The following is a 20,133-nucleotide window of genomic DNA, read 5'->3' as shown; positions in this document are numbered from 1 at the left end:
TTGGAACCCATTCGAAATGGAGCCTTAGCCTCACGGAAACCAAAACTTGCCCGCGTATTTCATGCACTATTACTAAATTTGTCATCCGAACAACTCCATCCTTCTGTTTAGTTTCAAAATCCTGTGTTTATCCTAAGTTTTAAACAGGAAGAAGTGATTTGTGCTTCTGTCTTCATTCCTAACTCAAGCACGGAGTACCTCAATAATTAAAAAAAAAAAAAAGAGGGAGAAGAGTACAATCTGTTCTAAAGAGAGGTGTGTCCATCTTGGAGTAACAATTACCTGGAGGAAGCAAACCTCTAGGAACATGGCCGGGTCCTGCTGCTCCTTCGAGGCGCTGTGTCCAGCCGCGAGGGGCAGGAAGCTTCCACCCTAAGAGCACTCCCCCATTTCAGTTACCACGGGCAGAGCCAGCCAGTGGGAAGTATAACAGAGACGACAGAGATCATTCCTACTTGATTTCCCTCTCTTTCTTCCTCAGGAACTTAACCGGCACATTTCCTGAATACCCTAACGTGGAAGAAGGAGGGTCTGCCATTATCTTTTCCAACAAGACCCCACAACAGGTACGGAGATGCTTGAGAAATAAAACACAAATCTATTGTAATCCCATTTCTTTAAACTGTAACCTGAATGGGTTCATAGTGTCATTAGTTTTGGGTTATTCTCCTGCAAATATTTACGTGGAAATATTTCGATGTTTCATCAATTATGTACTTTTTAAAAATTTTTTATTGTTATGTTAATCACCATACATTACATCATTAGTTTCTGATGTAGTGTTCCATGATTATGTACTTTTAAATTTATTTCAAAATGAATTCATTCTTCCTCCTAACCTTTGAAAGAGACGTGACAACACATGGGGCTTACTTTCTTGGTAAATTCTGAGCAGCTTGATTTCAAGGGCCCTTTATGTTCTGGTCCCTGCTTGCCTCTCAGTGTCATCTGCTGTCCCCTCGTCCCCCATCTTCCTTCCATGAGCCCCAGCAGTCCACCCGCCTGCCCTCCTCATGCCCCATGTCACTGTACCTTCAGTGTCTTTCTGCACGTCATGCTCTCCTCTTATCCCAGGCTGGCCTTCTACCCCTTGTCCCCTGCTTCATTCCTGCTCACCTGTCGAGAGTCAGCTCTTTGCCATACTGATGTTCTTCCACAGAAACATCTCTGTAGATGCTCCAGTGGCATCTGATGAAATTGACTTCTAAGGCTGTTTTTAGAGATGTCTCAATAAACTAGAAATAGGAAAACTGTTCTTAACCTCAGAGTATTAATCATAGAAACCAAGAGAAAATTGGCATCATGCTCAACAGTAGAGCACTAGAAGCATTGCTATTAAAAGTGAAACTCACACTCATATACTCAAGCTGATATACTGGACCACATAAAACTCAAATGGCAAAAAATATCATAATTGGAAGTAAAATCATATGATAAACTGGAGAAAATATTTGCAGCATAGGTGATAATAGCTACCTTTCATACATAAAGGGTTCTTAGGAAATAATAAGAAAAATCTAAACACCTCAGTAGAAAAGAAGGCAAAAATGTTAATTTTTAAAACTTTAAAACTCACTAGCAAAGAAACTCAAATATAAAATAATGTTACTATATCTCTTTTCACCTATAGGATTGGTAAAAATTTTAAATCATAATCATCGCTAGAGTTGGTGAGCATGTGGAGAAAAGTCACTCCCACATATTGTAACTGGATACATAAATACATAAATTGGCATGACCTTTTTGAGGGACATGGACCAAGTAAACATCAGATGTTTAATGTGTATACTCTTTGACCCATAAATGCTATTTAAGGAGTTTACATGAAACAAATAATTAGACAAGTTGCCATAGACCAGAGACAACCAACTTTTGTCATAAGGGACCAAATAATAAATATTTGAGGCTATGGAACACAGATCCTCTGCCACAACGACCCAACTCTTCTGTTCCAGCATGAAAGTGGACACAGACCGTAGGTAATGAATGGGCATGGCTGTGTTTCAATAAAGTTTTATTTACAAACTGGGCAGCAGCCCAGATTTGGCCCATGCATATGATTTGCCGACCCCTGCCATAGATGATTGAAACAGCTGTTGGGGGCCGCCCCGTTTATAGCACTGACAAAGAGAGCAGGGAACCAGTTAGGGAGCATGAAGCACTACACAACAGTAAAAGCTCTGCTACAAATCAGGGTTTCTCCACCTCAGCACTCCTGACCCCACGGTCAGCCTCCCGTCCCCCCGTGCTCCCCCGAGTGAGCCATCAGGGTCAGAGGGACGTGCTCTTCCCCACCTCCCTGTCAGGAGCTGACACAGCTCCTCAGCCCTCGCTCCAGCCTCTGGCAGACTCCTGTCCTCCTCAGAACTCAGTGAACACATACTATCCACCCTACAGTGTGGCAGTTCATCAAGCCCTGCCTTGAGTGACTGTCCTTTCGACCTGGTGTTATTTCCCTTTGTTACCCTGTGAGGTCCTGTCGCTGCAGCTAAATTGTCAGGACCAAGCTGTGTCGTGAAAGTCCATGGCCAGGGACTAAATGTGTTTCATGTTAGTTTAGAAAGGTAATAATTACAGGATTAAGCATGTTGGTGCAATGACTACATTGTGTACACAAGAAACATTCGAGAGTAGGGTTAATGTTGGCTAAAAACAGAAGAAGATGAAGATGTCTGGCTAATACATTAAAATAAGACAAAGAAGGCCACAAAGCAGCATGACTTGTAAAGACAGGTGATGGAAGAGTCTAAACAGGGTAGAGGTGATGAAACACTGTCCCCCCACCTGCCAGGTCTGCAGCCTCAGGGGGCTCCTTCCCTATGCGCCTCCCTCCCTGCGCCGATGTAACGATTAGATGAGGTGACTCGTGTAGCGCACCTGCAACAGTACACGTGGAAATCTCGCAGGACATCGTAATAATTGTCACTGAGGGGAGGAGGAGGATGAAGAGACAGACCAAGCATAACCATTATAATGTGTACTTAAAGAGTCAACTTTATATTTGTTAAAAAACAAGCAGTACAAACACTTTCTACAAAGTGAGCATAATCACGTTGATACCAACACTCCCAGAGAAGACCAAATGCAAAGAGAATCACAGATTAGTCTCCCTTACAAGTATTAATGCAAAAATTCAAGCTGAAATATTATCATGCCAAAACCAGCAGCACATTAAACAAGCAAAACACCACAATCAAGCGGCATTTATTCCAGAATGCAAGAATGGCTGGGGTTGAGGATGTCTGTGGATACACTGCATCCTATAAAGAGATCCAAAAGGGAAAACCATAAGTGCATCTCTCTGGATGCTGATGGGGTCTTTTACAAATTCAACATCCATTCTTGATTTTTAAAAATAAAACAAAAAAATTAGAATATAGGGATACTTCTTCAACATGACAAAGTATTTCTTAGTTCAAGATCTAATATTATGCTTAATGAAATTCACTAGAAACAATTCCACCAATGTCATGAAAAATACAAGGATGGCCATTGTCACTGCTGTCCCCTAGGATCTATGAACTCTGTTGGATACAAGAAAGAACGTAGAGATATATGGAACGGAAGAAGCAAAATGATCACTTTTTGCAGGTATGCTCTACACTTAGAAAAGCAAAGAGAATAAATTGAAAACTAAACAGTGTAAGAAGGAAGATGGGGAGTTACAGAGAGCAAAAGCACTGGTATGTACAAACAACGGCCATATAGAAAATACAACAAAACAGTCCATTTACAACAGCACCAACAATACAAAGATAAAGCATCCAGGAACAAACGTAATAATAAATGTGTGTTTTGTGTGAAGAAAAGTTTTTAAAAAGTGTGAGGGATACAAATGGAAAGAGGGAAAAGCACACCGTGTTCTTAGGTAGGGATACTCCACATTGCAAATACATCACTTCTCCCAAACATCATTTGCACGTGTGATGTGATCTACACAAAAACACAGATGGCGTTATGTTGGAGGTAGGGCAGGCCACTCCAAAGGTGACCAGCCTGATTCTAAACTTTAGGTGAAAGTAAATAGCCAAGAAAAACCAGTAAAATTCTGAATGTAATTACACAATGTAATGAGAAGGAAGTAGCTGTGCAGTATTGGGCCATGCTATTAAGAACCCATCGGCACAGATAAATAACTAGAAAGACACATCAGTGGAAAAGAATAGAAAATCAAGAAATATACCCAAATACATATGCCAATTTAGTACATAATAAAGATGGCATGGCGCCTTTCTTAGGTAAGGGGGAAAATTTAATAAATGGGATTAGAGTAACCAGGTTGTCATCTGAAAGAAAGAAGAAAATTAAATCTCTATTTCTTTATACCTCACCCCAGAATGATTCCAGATGGGTCAAAGATTTAAGTGCCAAACAAAACAAAAACAGAAAAGATCTAGAAGAGGCCAAGGAAGAAATGTTATAACCTCAGAGTGGGAAAGACATTTCTACCTCCATTGCACAACCCAGGGGTCGTGGAAGAAAAAAAATGAAATTTTAAATGATACACACAAAAATTTTCTAACCGGCATGGCAAAACAGACCCCAAGTGAAGTCAAATGACAGATGACTCAGTAGGATAATTACTTGTAATGAGCACCCCACACAGGAGATCATTTTTCTCATATATAAAGAGCTCCTACAGCTCTATAAAAATAAAGATCAATAACCCAATATTTTAAAAAGCCAAAGGATATGAACAGACATTTCTCGGAAAAGAAAATGTAAATGGGTTTGAAACATAATAAAAGATGTTCAACATATAAAAAGATGATCAACCCCATACGTATAACAGAAACGCAAATTAAAACTACACTGACAGACAAAATTGATAAATTGAACCTCATCAAAATTCAAAACTTTTGCACCTCAAAAGATGCCATCAAGAAAATACAAAGACAAAAACATACTGGGGGAAGATATTTGAAAACGAATACCTGATAAGGGGTTTGTATCCAGGATAAACAAAGAATTCTTGTGTCTCAATAAGAAGACAATTCAATCAAAAAATGGGCAAAAGACTTGAATAGATGGGGTGGCTGGGTGGCTCAGTCGTTAAGCGTCTGCCTTCGGCTCAGGTCATGATCCCAGGGTCCTGGTATCGAGTCCCACATCGGGGTCCCTGCTCGGTGGGAAGTCTGCTTCTCCCTCTCCCTCTGCCTCTGCTTATGTGCTCTCTCTCTCCTTCTCTTTCAAATAAATAAATAAAATCTTAAAAAAAAAAAAAACTTGAATAGACAATTCACAAAGGATCCTAAATGAATAGTTAATTGGCACATGAAAAGATGCTTGGCATCCTTAGTCTTTAGGGAGATAAAACATAAAACTACAGTGAGACCATTTCATTCCCACTAGGATGGCCATAATCAAGAAGACAGACAGTAAAAAATGTAGAGGGTGTAGAGGAAAAGGAACCCTCCTATGTTGCTGGTAGGAATGCAAAATGGCACAGCCATTTTGGGAAACGCTTGTCCCTTTCTTAAAAGTTAAACATAAACGGAGGGGGCCAGAGCAAGATGGCGGAGGAGTAGGAGACCTGGATTTCGTCTCCTCTCAGGAATTCAGCTGGATAGGGATCAAACCATCCTGAGCACCTACGAACTCAACAGGAGATCGAAGAAAAGAAGAGCAACAACTCTCTCATCAGAAAAGCGACCACTTTCTGGAAGGTAGGACGTGCGGAGAAGTGAATCCGAGGCGATATTCGGGAGGATAGACGGCGGGGGAGGGGCCTCCGTCGGCCGCTTCTGGCGAGTGATAGAGCCGCGGAGCACAAAGTTGGAACTTTTAAAAGTCTCTGCTGAGGTGCAGCCACTCTGGAAAACTGTATGGAGGTTCCTCAAAAAGTTGAAAATAGAGCTACCATATGATCCAGCAATTGCACTACTGGGTATTTACCCCAAAGATACAAATGTAGGGAATCGAAGAGGTACATGCACCCCGATGTTTATAGCAGCAATGTCCACAATAGCCAAACTGTGGAAAGAGCCAAGATGTCCATTGACAGATGAATGGATAAAGAAGATGTGGTATATATATACAATGGAATGTTATGCAGCCATCAAAAGGAATGAGATCTTGCCATTTGCAATGACGTGGATGGAACTGGAGGGTGTTATGCTGAGCGAAATAAGTCAATCAGAGAAAGACATGTATCATATGACCTCACTGATATGAGGAATTCTTAATCTCAGGAAACAAACTGAGGGTTGCTGGAGTGGGGGGTTGGGTGGGAGGGATGGGGTGGCTGGGTGATAGACACTGGGGAGGGTATGTGCTATGATGAGCGCTGTGAATTGTGCAAGACTGTTGAATCACAGATCTGTACCTCTGAAACAAATAATGCAATATATGTTAAGAAAAAAAAAAAGAAGAAGGTAGCGGGAGGGGAAGAATGAAGGGGGTGAAATCGGAGGGGGAGACGGACCATGAGAGACAATGGACTCTGAAAAACAAACTGAGGGTTCTAGAGGGGAGGGGAGTGGGAGGGTGGGTTAGCCTGGTGATGGGTATTAAAGAGGGCACGTTCTGCATGGAGCACTGGGTGTTACGCACAAACAATGAATCATGGAACACTACATCAAAAACTAATGATGTAATGTATGGTGATTAACATAACAATACAAAAAATTTTTTTAAAAAAAGTTAAACATAAACGTACCAAATGAGCCAGCAGCCCACTGTTGGTACTCTATCCAAGAGAAATGAGAATGTGTCCACACAAAGAAGTTTGTACATGAATATAGGGGCATTACTCATAATAGTCAAAAATTTGGAACAGCTTAAATATCCATCAACTGGTGACTGGATAGGCAAATGTAGTGCATCAGCGATGGAATATTATTTGGATTTCCTATAAAAAATGAAACACCAATTGGGATATGCTACAACATGGGGAGACTCAAATCCATGATGCAAAGGGAAAGGAACCAGACCTAAGAGACCACATATTATGTGATTCCATTTACAGGAAACATCCAGACAAAGTGAATAGAGGCAGGGAGGCGATTAGAAGAGACCTGGCAAGGAATGAAGGAAAAGGAAAGACTGACAGTGGACATGAGGGGTCACACTGGGGTGATGGAAATGTTCCAAAACTGGCTCATGGTGATGGTTGCCGGACTTGGTAGACGTACTTAAAATGATTGAATCGTACCCTTGGAATGGATGGATGTATACTATGTAAAATATGTCTCAATAAAATTATAATATATTATATTCTTATAAAAGAAAACAGGTGGTAGGCCAGATTTGGCCTTCAGACACCACAGTTTACTAAAAATATGGTGGCTGACTTAACAGGGCAATCGAGGGCACTCCTCACTTTGGGAGGTTTTGTTATAGCTGAAGCGCGTGAGCAAAATAAATTCACCACTGGCATCTAAAAAAACCCAAAAGAACTACAACGACAGACCATTTCTTCAGCTGTTCAGTTGGCAAACATTAGACACCGTGTCACACTGTGTCAGAGCATATGGGGAAACCAGCGGTCGCCCGCATGGCGGGCAGAGGGGTGAATTGGCACAGCCCAATGGAGGCAGTTTGACAGTATTAAAAATGTACCTACATACCCTTGATCCAGCATTTCTACTTTTAGGAATTTATCTTGCAAATATGCTCATACGCCTGCAAAATTATATTTGTGGGCATTTATGTGTGCAGCATTATTAGTAACAGCAGACAATTGGAAACAACCTAATTCCATTGGTAGGAGAATGGCCAGATCATCCACAGCACACCCATACAAACAGAACAGGGAAGCTCTTTATGTACTGCTAAGAAAGCCAGGGACATTAGTAGGAGGAAAATGCACAAGGGCAGCGCGTATGAGACACTGACATTGGAATAAAATGGCCCATCTATGTTTAATTGTGTATCTGTGTGTACACGTGTACATATTAGTTACTTTGGAAGATTTTGCTAGAGTTGAAAATCAAGAGCAAAGCAAATTCAACATTGGCTTAAAAAAGAGACAAACTTCCAATCACACACCATTTTCAAGCGTGTGGCTGGCGAACATAACACAGCGGTGTGTGTGTGTGTATGTGTGTGTGTGTACGTAGGTGTATTTGCATATAGCTATATAAAATGTCTCTGGAAGCATCTCCAAGGTATTGGGGCTGCTTTAGAAAGCGGATCTTGCTGGCTGGCTCACAGCATAAGAATGGAACATTTCATGACTTGAACTTTTGTAAGTTTTGAATTGTGGGCCACGTGAACGTATTTATCAAAGTATTAAATAAATTAAGTAAGGATATAGAGGAAATAAATAGTACAATGGAGAAGGATTTACAAGATACGCTGAATTGTATGTTCCACAAATAAGGATTCCTCCTTTTTGTAGCTGCTCACAGTTTATACATCAGGTCATTTTTTAAAAATTGTTGGTACATTTCTGAAAGCTTACAAACTTCCAAGGACCAAAAAAAAAATGCTCATGTTTCCTAAGTGCTTCAAACATAAAATCCTGAGCAACCACGATTTAGCTCTATGCGTTGAAGTGAACCTGATCCCCAAGGAAAACATTGCCACTTGGACAAGGGACTTTTAATTCCATCTAGAGACACGTTTTTTATTACCAAATAATGTGCACAACACATACATCACCTCTTATGCTCGCCAGCACCCTTTTCCTGAGCCTCATCATACCGAGAGCTTCACGGGAGCCTAGGGGATGGGTTGGCCTGCAGATAGTGGGAAGAGGGCACGTGACTAATGGCTATAGTGGTGGTGTTTTTTTCAAGTCCAGATGAGACCAGAATATCCTACTTTGTTCACAGTAAAGCTGTCTGTTATACTTTTAAAAGTGTGAACTAAACTCCTAAGAACAACATAGGTAGAAATATCAAAATATAATACTAGAAAATAAACTTCAGCACTGTAGTAAATCACTAATAAGGCATAAACAAGTAGACTGGATCCCAGGAGGATGGTTTGGTAGAACATAGTAGACGTGCAATGATACTAGCCCTTTGGTTTAATTGCATACCGTGCTCTCCAGAGGTAACCACTGTACTGAATTTGATGTTTGTCATTCCCTCATATTTCTGTGTACTTTGACTACATATGTATATATCCTGAAACTGTAGAGTGTTATTTTTTTATTTAACCATATGCATTTTGTACGATAGAATAAATTTACATATGTTGTTCCACATCTTGCCTCTTTTCTTTCTATGTTGTGAAATTCATCCTGGTTAGCGCCTGTTTGAATCCCACCTCAGCACTCACCAGCTGTGTGTCCTTGGCCACGAGACTGAACTCTTTGTGCCCTGTTCTCTTATCAATAAAACGGGCTGGTAACAGCTCGCATCCCTAGGCTGCATTTAGCAGTAAATGAGTTCATCTTTGTGCAGCTCTTAGAACCATGCTTGGTTTATCGTAAGTCCAATGGATGGAAATACTGACTTGATTTTAGAAAATGAAACTAGGAAACTAGGTCCCAGAGCTGGTATGCCACTTACCTCGGTCACATGACCAGTGATGTGACCTAGGGTCTACAGCTTCATATCTCCCAGAAGTCTCTCTCTGCCACAGCAAGTGGGAGCTCAGCAAATACCTGCTGTATAGAACAGATTATATGGGGTTTTTTTACTGAAGAGGTGTGGGCGGGCCTGGCACCCTGGCTGTGGCAAAGACACTGAGGAAGCCATGACCTCCCTCATGTTCATGGCAGCCCTGGGGGCCAGAGCAGCTCTGAACTGGGGGGGGTGGGGGGACTGAGTTCAGAAATGTCCAACTTCCCTCTCATCTGCCCCCTGAGGTCCGACTGCTGCCTCACCGATGAATCCAACCAGGGGCAGGCGGCAGCCGGTGGTGTCCCCACGAGGGTCGACCTCAGACCCAGAGCAGGACAAGGAGGGAGCGGGCACTGATCAGCACAAATACTTCCTCCAGACAGGTAAAACAGTCCTCATCTTGATCGGGCTCCATGAAAGCGCGATGCTTATTTTGTGTTTCTTGCCAGGTTACTGAGGATATTATTGCAAACCAAGAAGAAGAGGAGAAAAACAAAAAGAAGAATAAGAAGAAGGCCACGACATCCAAGAAACCTAAAAAAGAAAAGGAAAAGAAAGGCACAAAAGAAAAAAACAAGGTAAGGAATTTGGAATTTTAAAAGAAATTTTCTTTTAAGTGGCTTCTTTGCTTTGAATCAGTGGCATGATCTCAACTCTCCTGAGATCGCACTCATTCGTTTCCTAGGAAACCGTTCTACCAGCTGTTTTTCAATATTTTTTTATGTTGCTCGATCACCGGTCATCATCCTCTCTATGATTTATAATAAAGACCTATTAGGATAAAGGTGGTTTTAATGACTTCGATACTTTATGTGTTATTCACATATGTGATAGCTTTGACTTTTTATTCCTCAAAATAAATGATCCCCCTCGTCTTTCCTCAAGGTAGAGACCAGGTGACCACTGCAAAGTCAAAATAATAACTACTTTAACCGAAGTGAGTTTGTTCAAATTTTTCACTTCATGTTGACTTATTGGATATATTTTATTGGAAGTTTTTGTTTCTTACTACCCAAAGGAAATCCGAATTCAAATAGTGTCACTTTGGGCCAGGCCTCCCCTTGTGCAGTGGGGGAGGAGGGGCGGCTATCCTAGGGCAGAAACTGGAGGGGTCTTCACCCTCGAGCATGTGGAGAGGTGCACTCCCAGGACAGCATTCTCTCAGCAGAAACTCCATCTATGGGAGATGGAGCTCGGACTGGAAGCTGGAATCATCCTAAAGCATGATTATGTTTAAAGAAGCATGTCTGCACAGACAGATCCTCCTTCACAGCTGACCAAAACTCTGATCTGAATTGACTCAGGAGAATGGATCCTTAAGGGTTATGATCCATCTGTGACTCTGTCCAGAGACAGAGACCCAGCTCTTGCTCAGGCAGCAGTGGTCACATTCCTCATGTTCCGGGAGGTGGGTTCGGGAGAGAAATGGGACAGGCTGCATCATCAAGGACAAGTGATTGGACCAAGGAGTCAGAAATTGTGAGCAGGGGAGAAAGGAGGATGGTGGATATACAATGACAGTACCCAAACTCCAGAACTCTCTCCAAAAGTCTCAATTTTTCCCCCTTGAGAATGATATTCACTGTAGGCTTTTCATAGATGGCTTTTATGACATTGAGGTATGTACCCTCTATCCCTACACTGTGAAGAGTTTTAATCAAGAAAGGATGCTGTATTTTGTCAAATGCTTTTTTCTGCATTGAGAGGATCATATTGTTCTTGTCCTTTCTTTTATTAATGGGATGTATCACATTGATTGGTCTGCGAATATTGAACCCTCCTTGTAGCCCAGGAATAAATCCCACATGGTCATGGTGAATAATCCTTCTAATGTACTGTTGGATCCTGTTGGCCAGTATCTTGGTGAGAATTTTGGCATCCATGTTTATCAGGGATATTGGTCTGTAATTCTCCTTTTTGGTGGGGTCTTTGTCTGGTTTTGGGATCAAGGTAATGCTGGCCTCATAGAACTAGTTTGGAAGTTTTCCTTCCATTTCTACTTTTTGAAATAGCTTCAGAAGAATAGGTATCAGTTCTTCTTTAAATGTTTGGTAGAATTCCCCTGGGAAGCCATCCAGCCCTGGACTCTTCTTGTTTGTTGATTACTGCTTCAATTTCCTTGCTGGTTATGGGTCTGTTCAGGTTTTCTGTTTTTTCCTCTTTCAGTTTTGGTGGTTTACAAGTTTCTAGGAATGCATCCATTTCTTCTAGATTGCCTAATTTGTTGGCATATAGTTGCTCATAATATGTTCTTAAAATTGTTTGTATTTGCTTGGTGTTGGTTGTGATTTCTCCTCTTTCATTCATGATTTTATTAATTTGGGTCTTTTCTCTTTTGTTTTTGGTAAGTCTGGCTGGAGGTTTATTGATCTTGTTAATTTCAAAGAAACAGCTTCTAGTTTCATTGATCTGTTCTACTGTTCTACTGTTCTTTTAGTTTCTATTTCATTGATTTCTGCTCTGATCTTTATTATTTCTCTTCTCCTGCTGGGTTTAGGCTTTATTTGCTGTTCTTTCTCCAGCTCCTATAGGTGTAAGGTTAGTTTGTGTATTTGAGACTTTTTTCTAATTTTTTGAGAAAGGCTCGTATTGCTATGTACTTCCCTCTTAGGGCCACCTTTGCTGCATCCCAATGGTTTTGAGCAGTTGTGTTTTCATTTTCATTTGTTTCCAAGAATTTTTTAATTCTTCTTTAATTTCCTGGTTGATCCATTCATTCTTTAGTAGGATGCTCTTTATCTTCCAAGTATTTGAGTTCCTTCCAAATTTCCCCTTGTGATTGAGTTCAAGTTTCAAAGCACTGTGGTCTAAAAATATGCAGGGAATAATCCCAATCTTTTGGTACTGGTTGAGACCTAATTTGTGACCCAGTATGTGATCTATTCTGGACAATGTTCCATGAGCACTCGAGAAGAATGTGTATTCTGTTGCTTTAGGATGCAATGCCCTCATATATATCTGTGAAGTCCATCTGGTCCAGTGTGTCATTCAAAGCCCTTGTTTTCTTGTTGATCTTCTGCTTAGATGATCTATCCATTGCTGTGAGTGAGGTGTTAAAGTCCCCTATTATTATTGTATTATTATCAATATGTTTCTTTAATTTTGTTATTAATTGGTTTATATATTTGGCTGCTCCCAAGTTTGGAGCATAAATATTTATAATTGTTAGATCTTGTTGGATAGACCCTTTAAGTATGATATAGTGTCCCTCTTCATCCCTTACTAAAGTCTTTGGTTTAAAATCTAATTTTCTGATATAAGGGTTGTTACCCCAGCTTTCTTTTGATGTTCATTAACATGATAAATGGTTCTCCACCCCCTCACTTTCAATCTGGAGGTGTCTTTGGGTCTAAAATGAGTCTCTTGTCCATCGATAGATGAATGGATAAAGAAGATGTGGTATATATATACAATGGACTATTACTCAGCCATCAGAAAGGATGAATACTTACCATTTACATCGATGTGGATGGAACTAGAGGGTATCATGCTAAGCGAAATAAGTCAATCAGAGAAAGACAATTATCATGTGGTTTCACTTATATGTGGAAAATAAGAAACAGCACAGAGGATCATAGAGGAAGGGAGGGAAAACTGAATGGGAAATCAACAGAGAAGGAGAAAAACCATGAGAGATTCTTAACTCTAGGAAACAAACTCAGGGTTGCTGGAGGGGAGGTGGGTGGGGGGATGGGGTCACTGGGTGATGGACTTTAAGGAGGGCATGTGATGTGATGAGCACTGGGTGTTATATGCAAGTGATGAACTATTGAACTCTATATCTGAAACATGATATACTATAGGTTGGCTAATTGAATTTAAATTTTAAAAAATACCCAAACTCCACATAAATGCAACATTTGTATTTATGAAAGCCGACATTTTGTGATGAAAGCCAACATTTTATTAAAAATCCCTTGCATGATTGCAGCCACCCAGCTGGAGGCAATTGCCCCTTTTTCAAGGCTCATCTCCCACACAATGATCAGCAGAAATCTTCCAACTGCACCCCCCCCCCCCCATCTGTCTTTGTCCTTCTCCTTAACCATGTTTCATTGCTGTGAACAAAAGAAGAGAAATCTCTTCCTGCTCACTCTGGGCACAACCCATTCCACTGTAGTCCCCAGCTCAGTCCCCAGCTACCCGGTATGTTGTGTTGACCCCTCACCTAATTCCCACCTTGGAATTATTCCGGGTCTAAAGGAGCTGCTCCATGCAAAGTCCCACCACCCACCCCAGGCAGCTGCATTCAGGGAGAGCCATGTTCAGGTACACAGACCCAGCCCCCTCACTGGGACATTTCTGAAGGGTTCTCCTAGCTCCTGGGCTCTCTGTGGGGTCAGCTGACAGCTCACATCCAATTGCATCACAGCTCAGTTACATTAGCTTCTCTGTCCAGTGCTGCTTCTCTCCCTCCATCCTTGTGGGTGGTGTTCCCAGTAAACCACCTGCATGGCCTCCATCTAAATGTTTCCAGGGAACCCAACCCACAAGGCCACCAGTTGCCCTACTGCTCTGCTTGTGCCCCAAAACTTCTAACTTGTTGCTGAAAAAAATAAGAAGAGAGCTTACTTGGTAGTTAATTTTTAAAGACCTCCTCTCATTCTGCAAGATAATTTTGAAGCCGTGCCTAAGAATAAGGACAATTGGAAGAATTTCAATTTTATTCTAAGCATTCTCTTCCTCTAAATATGCATTAGGGAGTTTGACACTTGCGAATTAAAAATTCACTGTTAATGAAGCTTGTTCCATAAAAAATCTTAAATTATCAGCTATACAATCTGGTCTTTATTGAGTGAAGGTATTTTATTAACTAGCTATTAAGGAGTCATTTAATGATGAACAGTTTGGGACAAAAAGAAAGTTTGAGTATATCAGTACTTATGAAGTAGTTGCAAAGGAAGGGCAAAATCCTTCAGAGTTACTTAGAACTGAATTTTTTCATGAAAAGTACAGGTCTACACAGTGACAACATGATCATAAATGGTACTCGCTATTGAAATTGATATATTTATATTATATTGCTACTCATCTTTGAGGTCAGATTACCTTTTTAAAAGTCTTATTCTAGAATCAATCCCAAGGCTTCTAGAAGCATTCCTGAGACAAGCTATCAAATCTTTGTATGAGAATTGATATTTTGACCTGTAGAAAAAGGCATCTATTATTCATCCTGGTTAAAGGGTAAGGCAGGGGAGAGAAGAAACTAGTTTTGTTTAGCTTACATAACTGACTCACCCCTAACGTTGTTTCACAATGGCACAGCTCTGGGATTATCCTTCAGGTATTTTTATAAACTTGGTCATTTCTCGATTGCTAGTCCATATATAGTCAGAACACTTGGGAAAGACCTCATATTAAAAACAAAAAACTGAGGATAGTCTGAATATTTCCACTCACCTCCATAAATGGAAAATAGACTCTTGTCAAAATATCACAGGAGCACAAGCTTCGTCAGTCCACGAGATGGCTACAGATGAGCATAAGTGGCCACAGAGGGGCTGTTGACAGGGGTTTGGTGGTGCGTGGATCAGAAGACTGGATGGGGACCAGGGACTCCAGGCAGGATTCCAGGCAATCGCTAAGCCCGAGAACCAGAGGACAACTTCAGAGCAGGGACAACAGACACCAGGGAGGGTGTCTGATGTGAGGCTGGGAAAGCTTGGAGCAGCCATGCATGGGGCAGAACCTTCTGGAGAAGACGAGAGTCATCCTGGGGGTAGTGACCTGAGCAGACTTGAGCTGTGTGAGTTGTAATCTAAGGTTTGTGGTTTGTGGTTTGTGGCCGTGGTTGGGATGGCCTGTGGGTGAGGAAGTGACTGAGACAGGGAGATACTTCGGTCCAGGCTGGGAGCACCACGAGACAGGAGGAAGGGTCAGTGCAAGCCCAGGTCCCACCCAAGGACAAGTGTGGGCCAGGAGTCAGAGCCCCTCAGAAGTTTGCATCCATGCACCTGGGAGGATGCATTTAAAGCCAAACGTCATTCACAGGGTCGAGATCAGAGCAAGTGAGTTCCGTTGACCTGGTTGATTTTTTTCTGAAAATAACGAAGAAGGGAAGGTACGTCCAGCTGGTGGTACAAAGATCTGGGCTCATAATCAGCAGTAGAGTAACACCCTTCCCAAGCTCACAAAGACCCACAGTCACCTTTTTATGACCGCTTCCCTTCCCACCTCAACCCCTTCCTGGGGTCACCTCCATCTGCATAAATGTGTCTCAGAGTGACGTACCCAAAACATCTCTCCCCTGACCCTAGTGCAACAGGAGAGGGCTCCCCTTAGACACTTTGTTATTCTGGACTCTGAGGATTAATGAGTGTCCCTGTAGAGTCTTTTTTTTTTTTTTGTAGAGTCTTAAGACTTTTGAACCTGGAGGTGAATGGAAGGAAGTTTAAGAGTGAGAACTTATAGGTTTCAGTGTCCCTGCTCGGATTTCCAATTTACTGTGGGGCGGGTGGCATGAGAAAAGAGAGGGTCTCTGTAATTGTGCACAGCAACATTGTAAAGTAAAATAACTGTGGGGGCACCTGGGTGGCTCAGTCAGTTGGGCATCTGACTCTTGATTTCAGCTCAGGTCATGATCTCAAGGTCGTAAGATTGAGCCCCACATCGGGCTCTGCACTCAGCAGGAAGTCTGCTTAAGTTCCTCTCTCTCCCTCTCCCTGTCCCCCTTCCCCCCCCCAACTTGAATGTGTGTGCTCTCTCTAAAAAAAATTAAAATAAAATAAAATAACTGTGGCTGGTAATCTTACATTCATTTGATCATTTCATCAAAAAAACTTTGCAAACAATTTAACATTTTAAGCATGAAATTTTTCAGTTTTGTATCTGGACCCATCCAGAGATCCCCTATACTGAGATGCTGAAGAACAGAAGCAAAGAGATTGGTCTAGGGGTTTTCACCTTTACCAGAGCTAGTAAAGGGAAAACATAAAAGCCCATAAACACATAAAATTCAAAGATGGGCTTTCAAGAATTAAGCTTTTCATCCCCTAGACAAGAAAAGGAACGTCTATCTTGTACCTTATACAAAAATTAACTTAACGTGGATCATGGACTCACATGTAAAACTGTAAAACCTTTAGGTAAAAAGAGGGGGAAAAATCTTCAGGATCTAGGGCTCTGCACACAGTTCTTAGACTTGAAACCAAAAGTATCCATAAAAGGAAAGATTGATAAATTGGACTTCATCACAGTAAAAAATTTTTACTCTGGGAAGAGGATGAAAAGACAAGATAATGTTTGCAAGCTATAGATCTAGCTAAGAAAGTGCATCTAGAATATATAAAGAATTCTCAAAATTCAACAGTAAAAAAGTTCTTTCTTTTGGGTCTTTGGTTTGCAAACCATCTCTGAAAGTGTTAAGGATTGGCGGTAAGGAGATCCCTGTTAAGAATAAGTGATGGAAGGGAATGCTAGTGTCAGGAGGACATTCCTGAAAACCAATAGCCATCTTTGCAAATATGTTTTCAGTATCAAAATTACACCATTTACCTGACAGGTCGGCTGTGTGGATGTCACGTTGGCTTTAGGAGCCAGAAAAGGAGCGCTAGAAATCCATCCTCACAACTTTTTCCTCTTTGTTATTTTTCAATCCATATGTTAAACCATTTGGAACTATTTTAAATGGATTTTACCTGTCTGGAACACACGATCATGTGAATACTTAAGAGTCTTCTCTATATTCACCAAACTTTGTGCTAAATCCTGGGAAGAGCCTGGCACCCACATACAGCATCATTAGCTTTAAAAGCTTCTGTTTGTCTGTGGGGCCACCCAGCCTTTCTGTGACCCCAGCGCCCCTTCTCCAACCACCTGGCGCAAGGAGGTGCTCCATACTGAACCACTGAGCCAACCACGTTCTTATATTATTTTAGAGGATTTCAAACGAAATTCTGTACTACTTCACAAAGATGGAGATGTGAGTGTTGTGAATTCCCGGAGGCTGTTATCAGGAATAAGGATGTCATCTTGGAAACGTCCGTATTGAGCATATTCTGTGTTCATTGAAGGGCAACGAGAGAGGAAGATAAGAGGAAGTGAGCAGCTGCCGAGCTCCAGAGGAGACAGGCATCCTTAACCTCAAGGAACAGAGACCCCAAGGATAGACTCCCTGAAATTGTATGTAAACGTTTACATGAAAATGCATTCCTTAAGAAGGAGTGTGAGTTTTCTTCACATTTCCTTCTACCTCAACCACTCAAAAACCACTGCTTCCAGAAAGGAACAGTGGTCTAAATCCCGAAAAGGCATGAATAACTTTGATTCTTAATCTCAATGGAACTGAGAGAAAAGTGTGGGCAGAAAAGTAAAGTGACATTCTAAATGCAAGTTTGAAAATAGAGGATGCTTAATTTTTTTTTTTTTTTTGCAATGAGCTATCACATTATTTTGGTGCATTTTTTAAAAAAATGTGGTTAATAGTAATGAGAGCTCCTGGGTTGATTTTCACTTCTAGATCTAGAATTGGAGTATAATTTCACTCCTAGTTGAGTGGAAAATAATCAGCCTCTTTCAAATCACAGTAACCCCTCCCCCAACCTGGAAGACACAGACCCTAAGGGAACAATCAGATTATCTGAAAGCCACTGAGTGACCAATCTGACATTTGAACCTATATGTTCAGAGGTATTTGCCAAATGCCCACACTTTAAAAATGTAACAGAGGTGGTCCTATTTGCACTTTGCCACGTGCCCATTCATGTGAAGGATCCCCGGTTGTCCTGTGCTGGGATTCTCGGACTCTCACTGACCAGGCTTTGGGACCCCCTCCTATTACGTCACACTCCCTTCCCCACTCCACTCCAGAATTGGGTGCCAGGAACTATAAGCAAATCCTACGCAGTACGGAGAGAGTCTTTTTCATCTGGAAGAATCCAGAACAGCTTCACAGAAAAGGACATACTCACCTCAGACCAAAGAGCAAATTTCCACAAAAGAAGATGGGAAAATGGAATTCTGATGAGAAACAAGATGGGCACCTCCACCTCCCCTCCAGCCTTTCCTTACTTTGCAGCCAGCTTGATGTCCCTATAAGCGGCTGGAGGAAGGTGGGAAGACTCAGGCTGGGAATCAACTTTCAGAGCAAAGAAGGAACCAGAACATCAGACAACAGGACCAAACTCAGGGCGTGGGGTACCCCGGGAGAGGTGACTGAAACAGGGGCACCTCAGTGAGCCTGCAGGCGGAGCTAAGTTTCTAGAACCATCCATGCCCTGGTTGGTGGACGCAACATGCCCTGCTCAGACTGGCCAGCAGAGAAACTGCCCAGGTGGGTGGGCAAGGGGTCGGACCTTCGCTCATAAACCAAGAAAGAGCCTGTGTGCCTTACCTTAGTCCAATCATCAGGATGTGTGTGCCTTGTACTGTCTAGTCAGGACAAAGTAGCCCTGTAATTAACAGAAGTATCATTCTTCTTTAACAGGAAGAAGATGAGGGCTGGAAAATGTCACCAAGTGTCTTCCTTTCTATGATGGAGGAAGGAAATAACGTGTACAAAGGTTGGTTTAGGAGAATATGCGGGGCAACTGGGAGTTACCCGGTCCGCCCAGCATGACCCCTGGCCCTAGCACCCAGCCTGTGTGGGGAAGAATTAGGCGCTCAGTCGGGAGAGGCTGAAAACATGCAGCTCATAGCCCGGACTTCCTGTCCATCTCTATTTTAAAATTCCTTTGAGTCGCCTAAAGGCATAGGATCGGTAAAAAGAGCCAGGTATGAATAGTACGAGAACACAATCGAAACCTCCATTCTGTTTTCGAACCCGTAGGACTTCACCTGAGCATTCTCTTGCTGGGAATGAAAGGGATTGTCCTGGATTGTTTAAATTAATAAAATCAATACCAGATGTACAATAAAATGTTTTAATCCTGTAAGACCAAGACAGATGCCCGCAGACCGACACATAATTCTTTTGTCCATTGTTCAGCATAATTAGCATAGTAGCTAGAATCTGAGGGGAGCTGTAAGTGTAGGAATTGGTCTTTCTCACATTCCTATTACAATTTACTGGAACAATTATCCAGCTCCTTTGGCTCCACTCCACCCTCAGGATGAATCCCAACACAGGATGACCTGCCACGATGACCCCGCTCATTGGTGCTTTTTGGTAATTCCTAAAAACTGCAACAAGGATGTGAAGTAGAATATTTCCAAACGTCAGTCATGCATGTGCTTTCTCCCTAATTCTGGTCTTATCTGGACAGCACTGGTACTATTAATTACTTAACATATTTTTTCACAGACTCGTGGTTTTTATCCCCAATAAATTGAGCCTCATCCTCAGCAGCAATATCAACGACATTTCAGGTTTGAGATGCTCGTTGTATAAAATAAAAACATCTGTGCACCACCTGAACTTCTTTCACTTTCCACTAGTGGTGAGGGTCCCACCCTGCACACGATGCTGAACGAGGGGGTAGGGGACAGGGGACATCAGCAGGATTTGGCAGCTGTTTTAATTGGGGAGGAAGGAAGTCGAAGCAGTAGCCTCACGTTATTAGATACCCAAGGCACACAAGCCTTTGTGTTTTCCATGCTCGTCTCATTTGATCTTCAGAACAACCGGGAGAAGAAACACAACTATCCCCCTATCAGCAGGTAGTATTAGAGCACATGCTGC

General features: G+C 41.9%; 1 protein-coding gene across 1 annotated transcript in view; it reads left to right on the top strand.

Annotated features, from left to right (window-relative positions):
* The window catches only part of IQCA1 (IQ motif containing with AAA domain 1), a 122,367-nt gene that overhangs the window by 60,329 nt on the left and 41,905 nt on the right, over window positions 1-20,133 (top strand). The window contains exons 7-9 of the mRNA XM_064585845.1: window positions 482-566; window positions 9,965-10,093; window positions 18,940-19,015. Of these exons, the coding sequence (XP_064441915.1) occupies window positions 482-566; window positions 9,965-10,093; window positions 18,940-19,015 (290 nt within the window). The remainder of the gene's footprint in view (window positions 1-481; window positions 567-9,964; window positions 10,094-18,939; window positions 19,016-20,133) is intronic.

The sequence above is a fragment of the Mirounga angustirostris genome, unplaced genomic scaffold (genome assembly GCF_029215605.1).
Source record: "Mirounga angustirostris isolate CCGP_5_RB_7025 unplaced genomic scaffold, mMirAng1.0.hap1 SCAF_3, whole genome shotgun sequence".
NCBI classification, from domain to species: Eukaryota; Metazoa; Chordata; class Mammalia; order Carnivora; family Phocidae; genus Mirounga; species Mirounga angustirostris.
The sequence above is the reverse complement of the archived record's forward strand: the minus strand, read 5'-3'. Positions and strand labels throughout refer to the sequence as shown.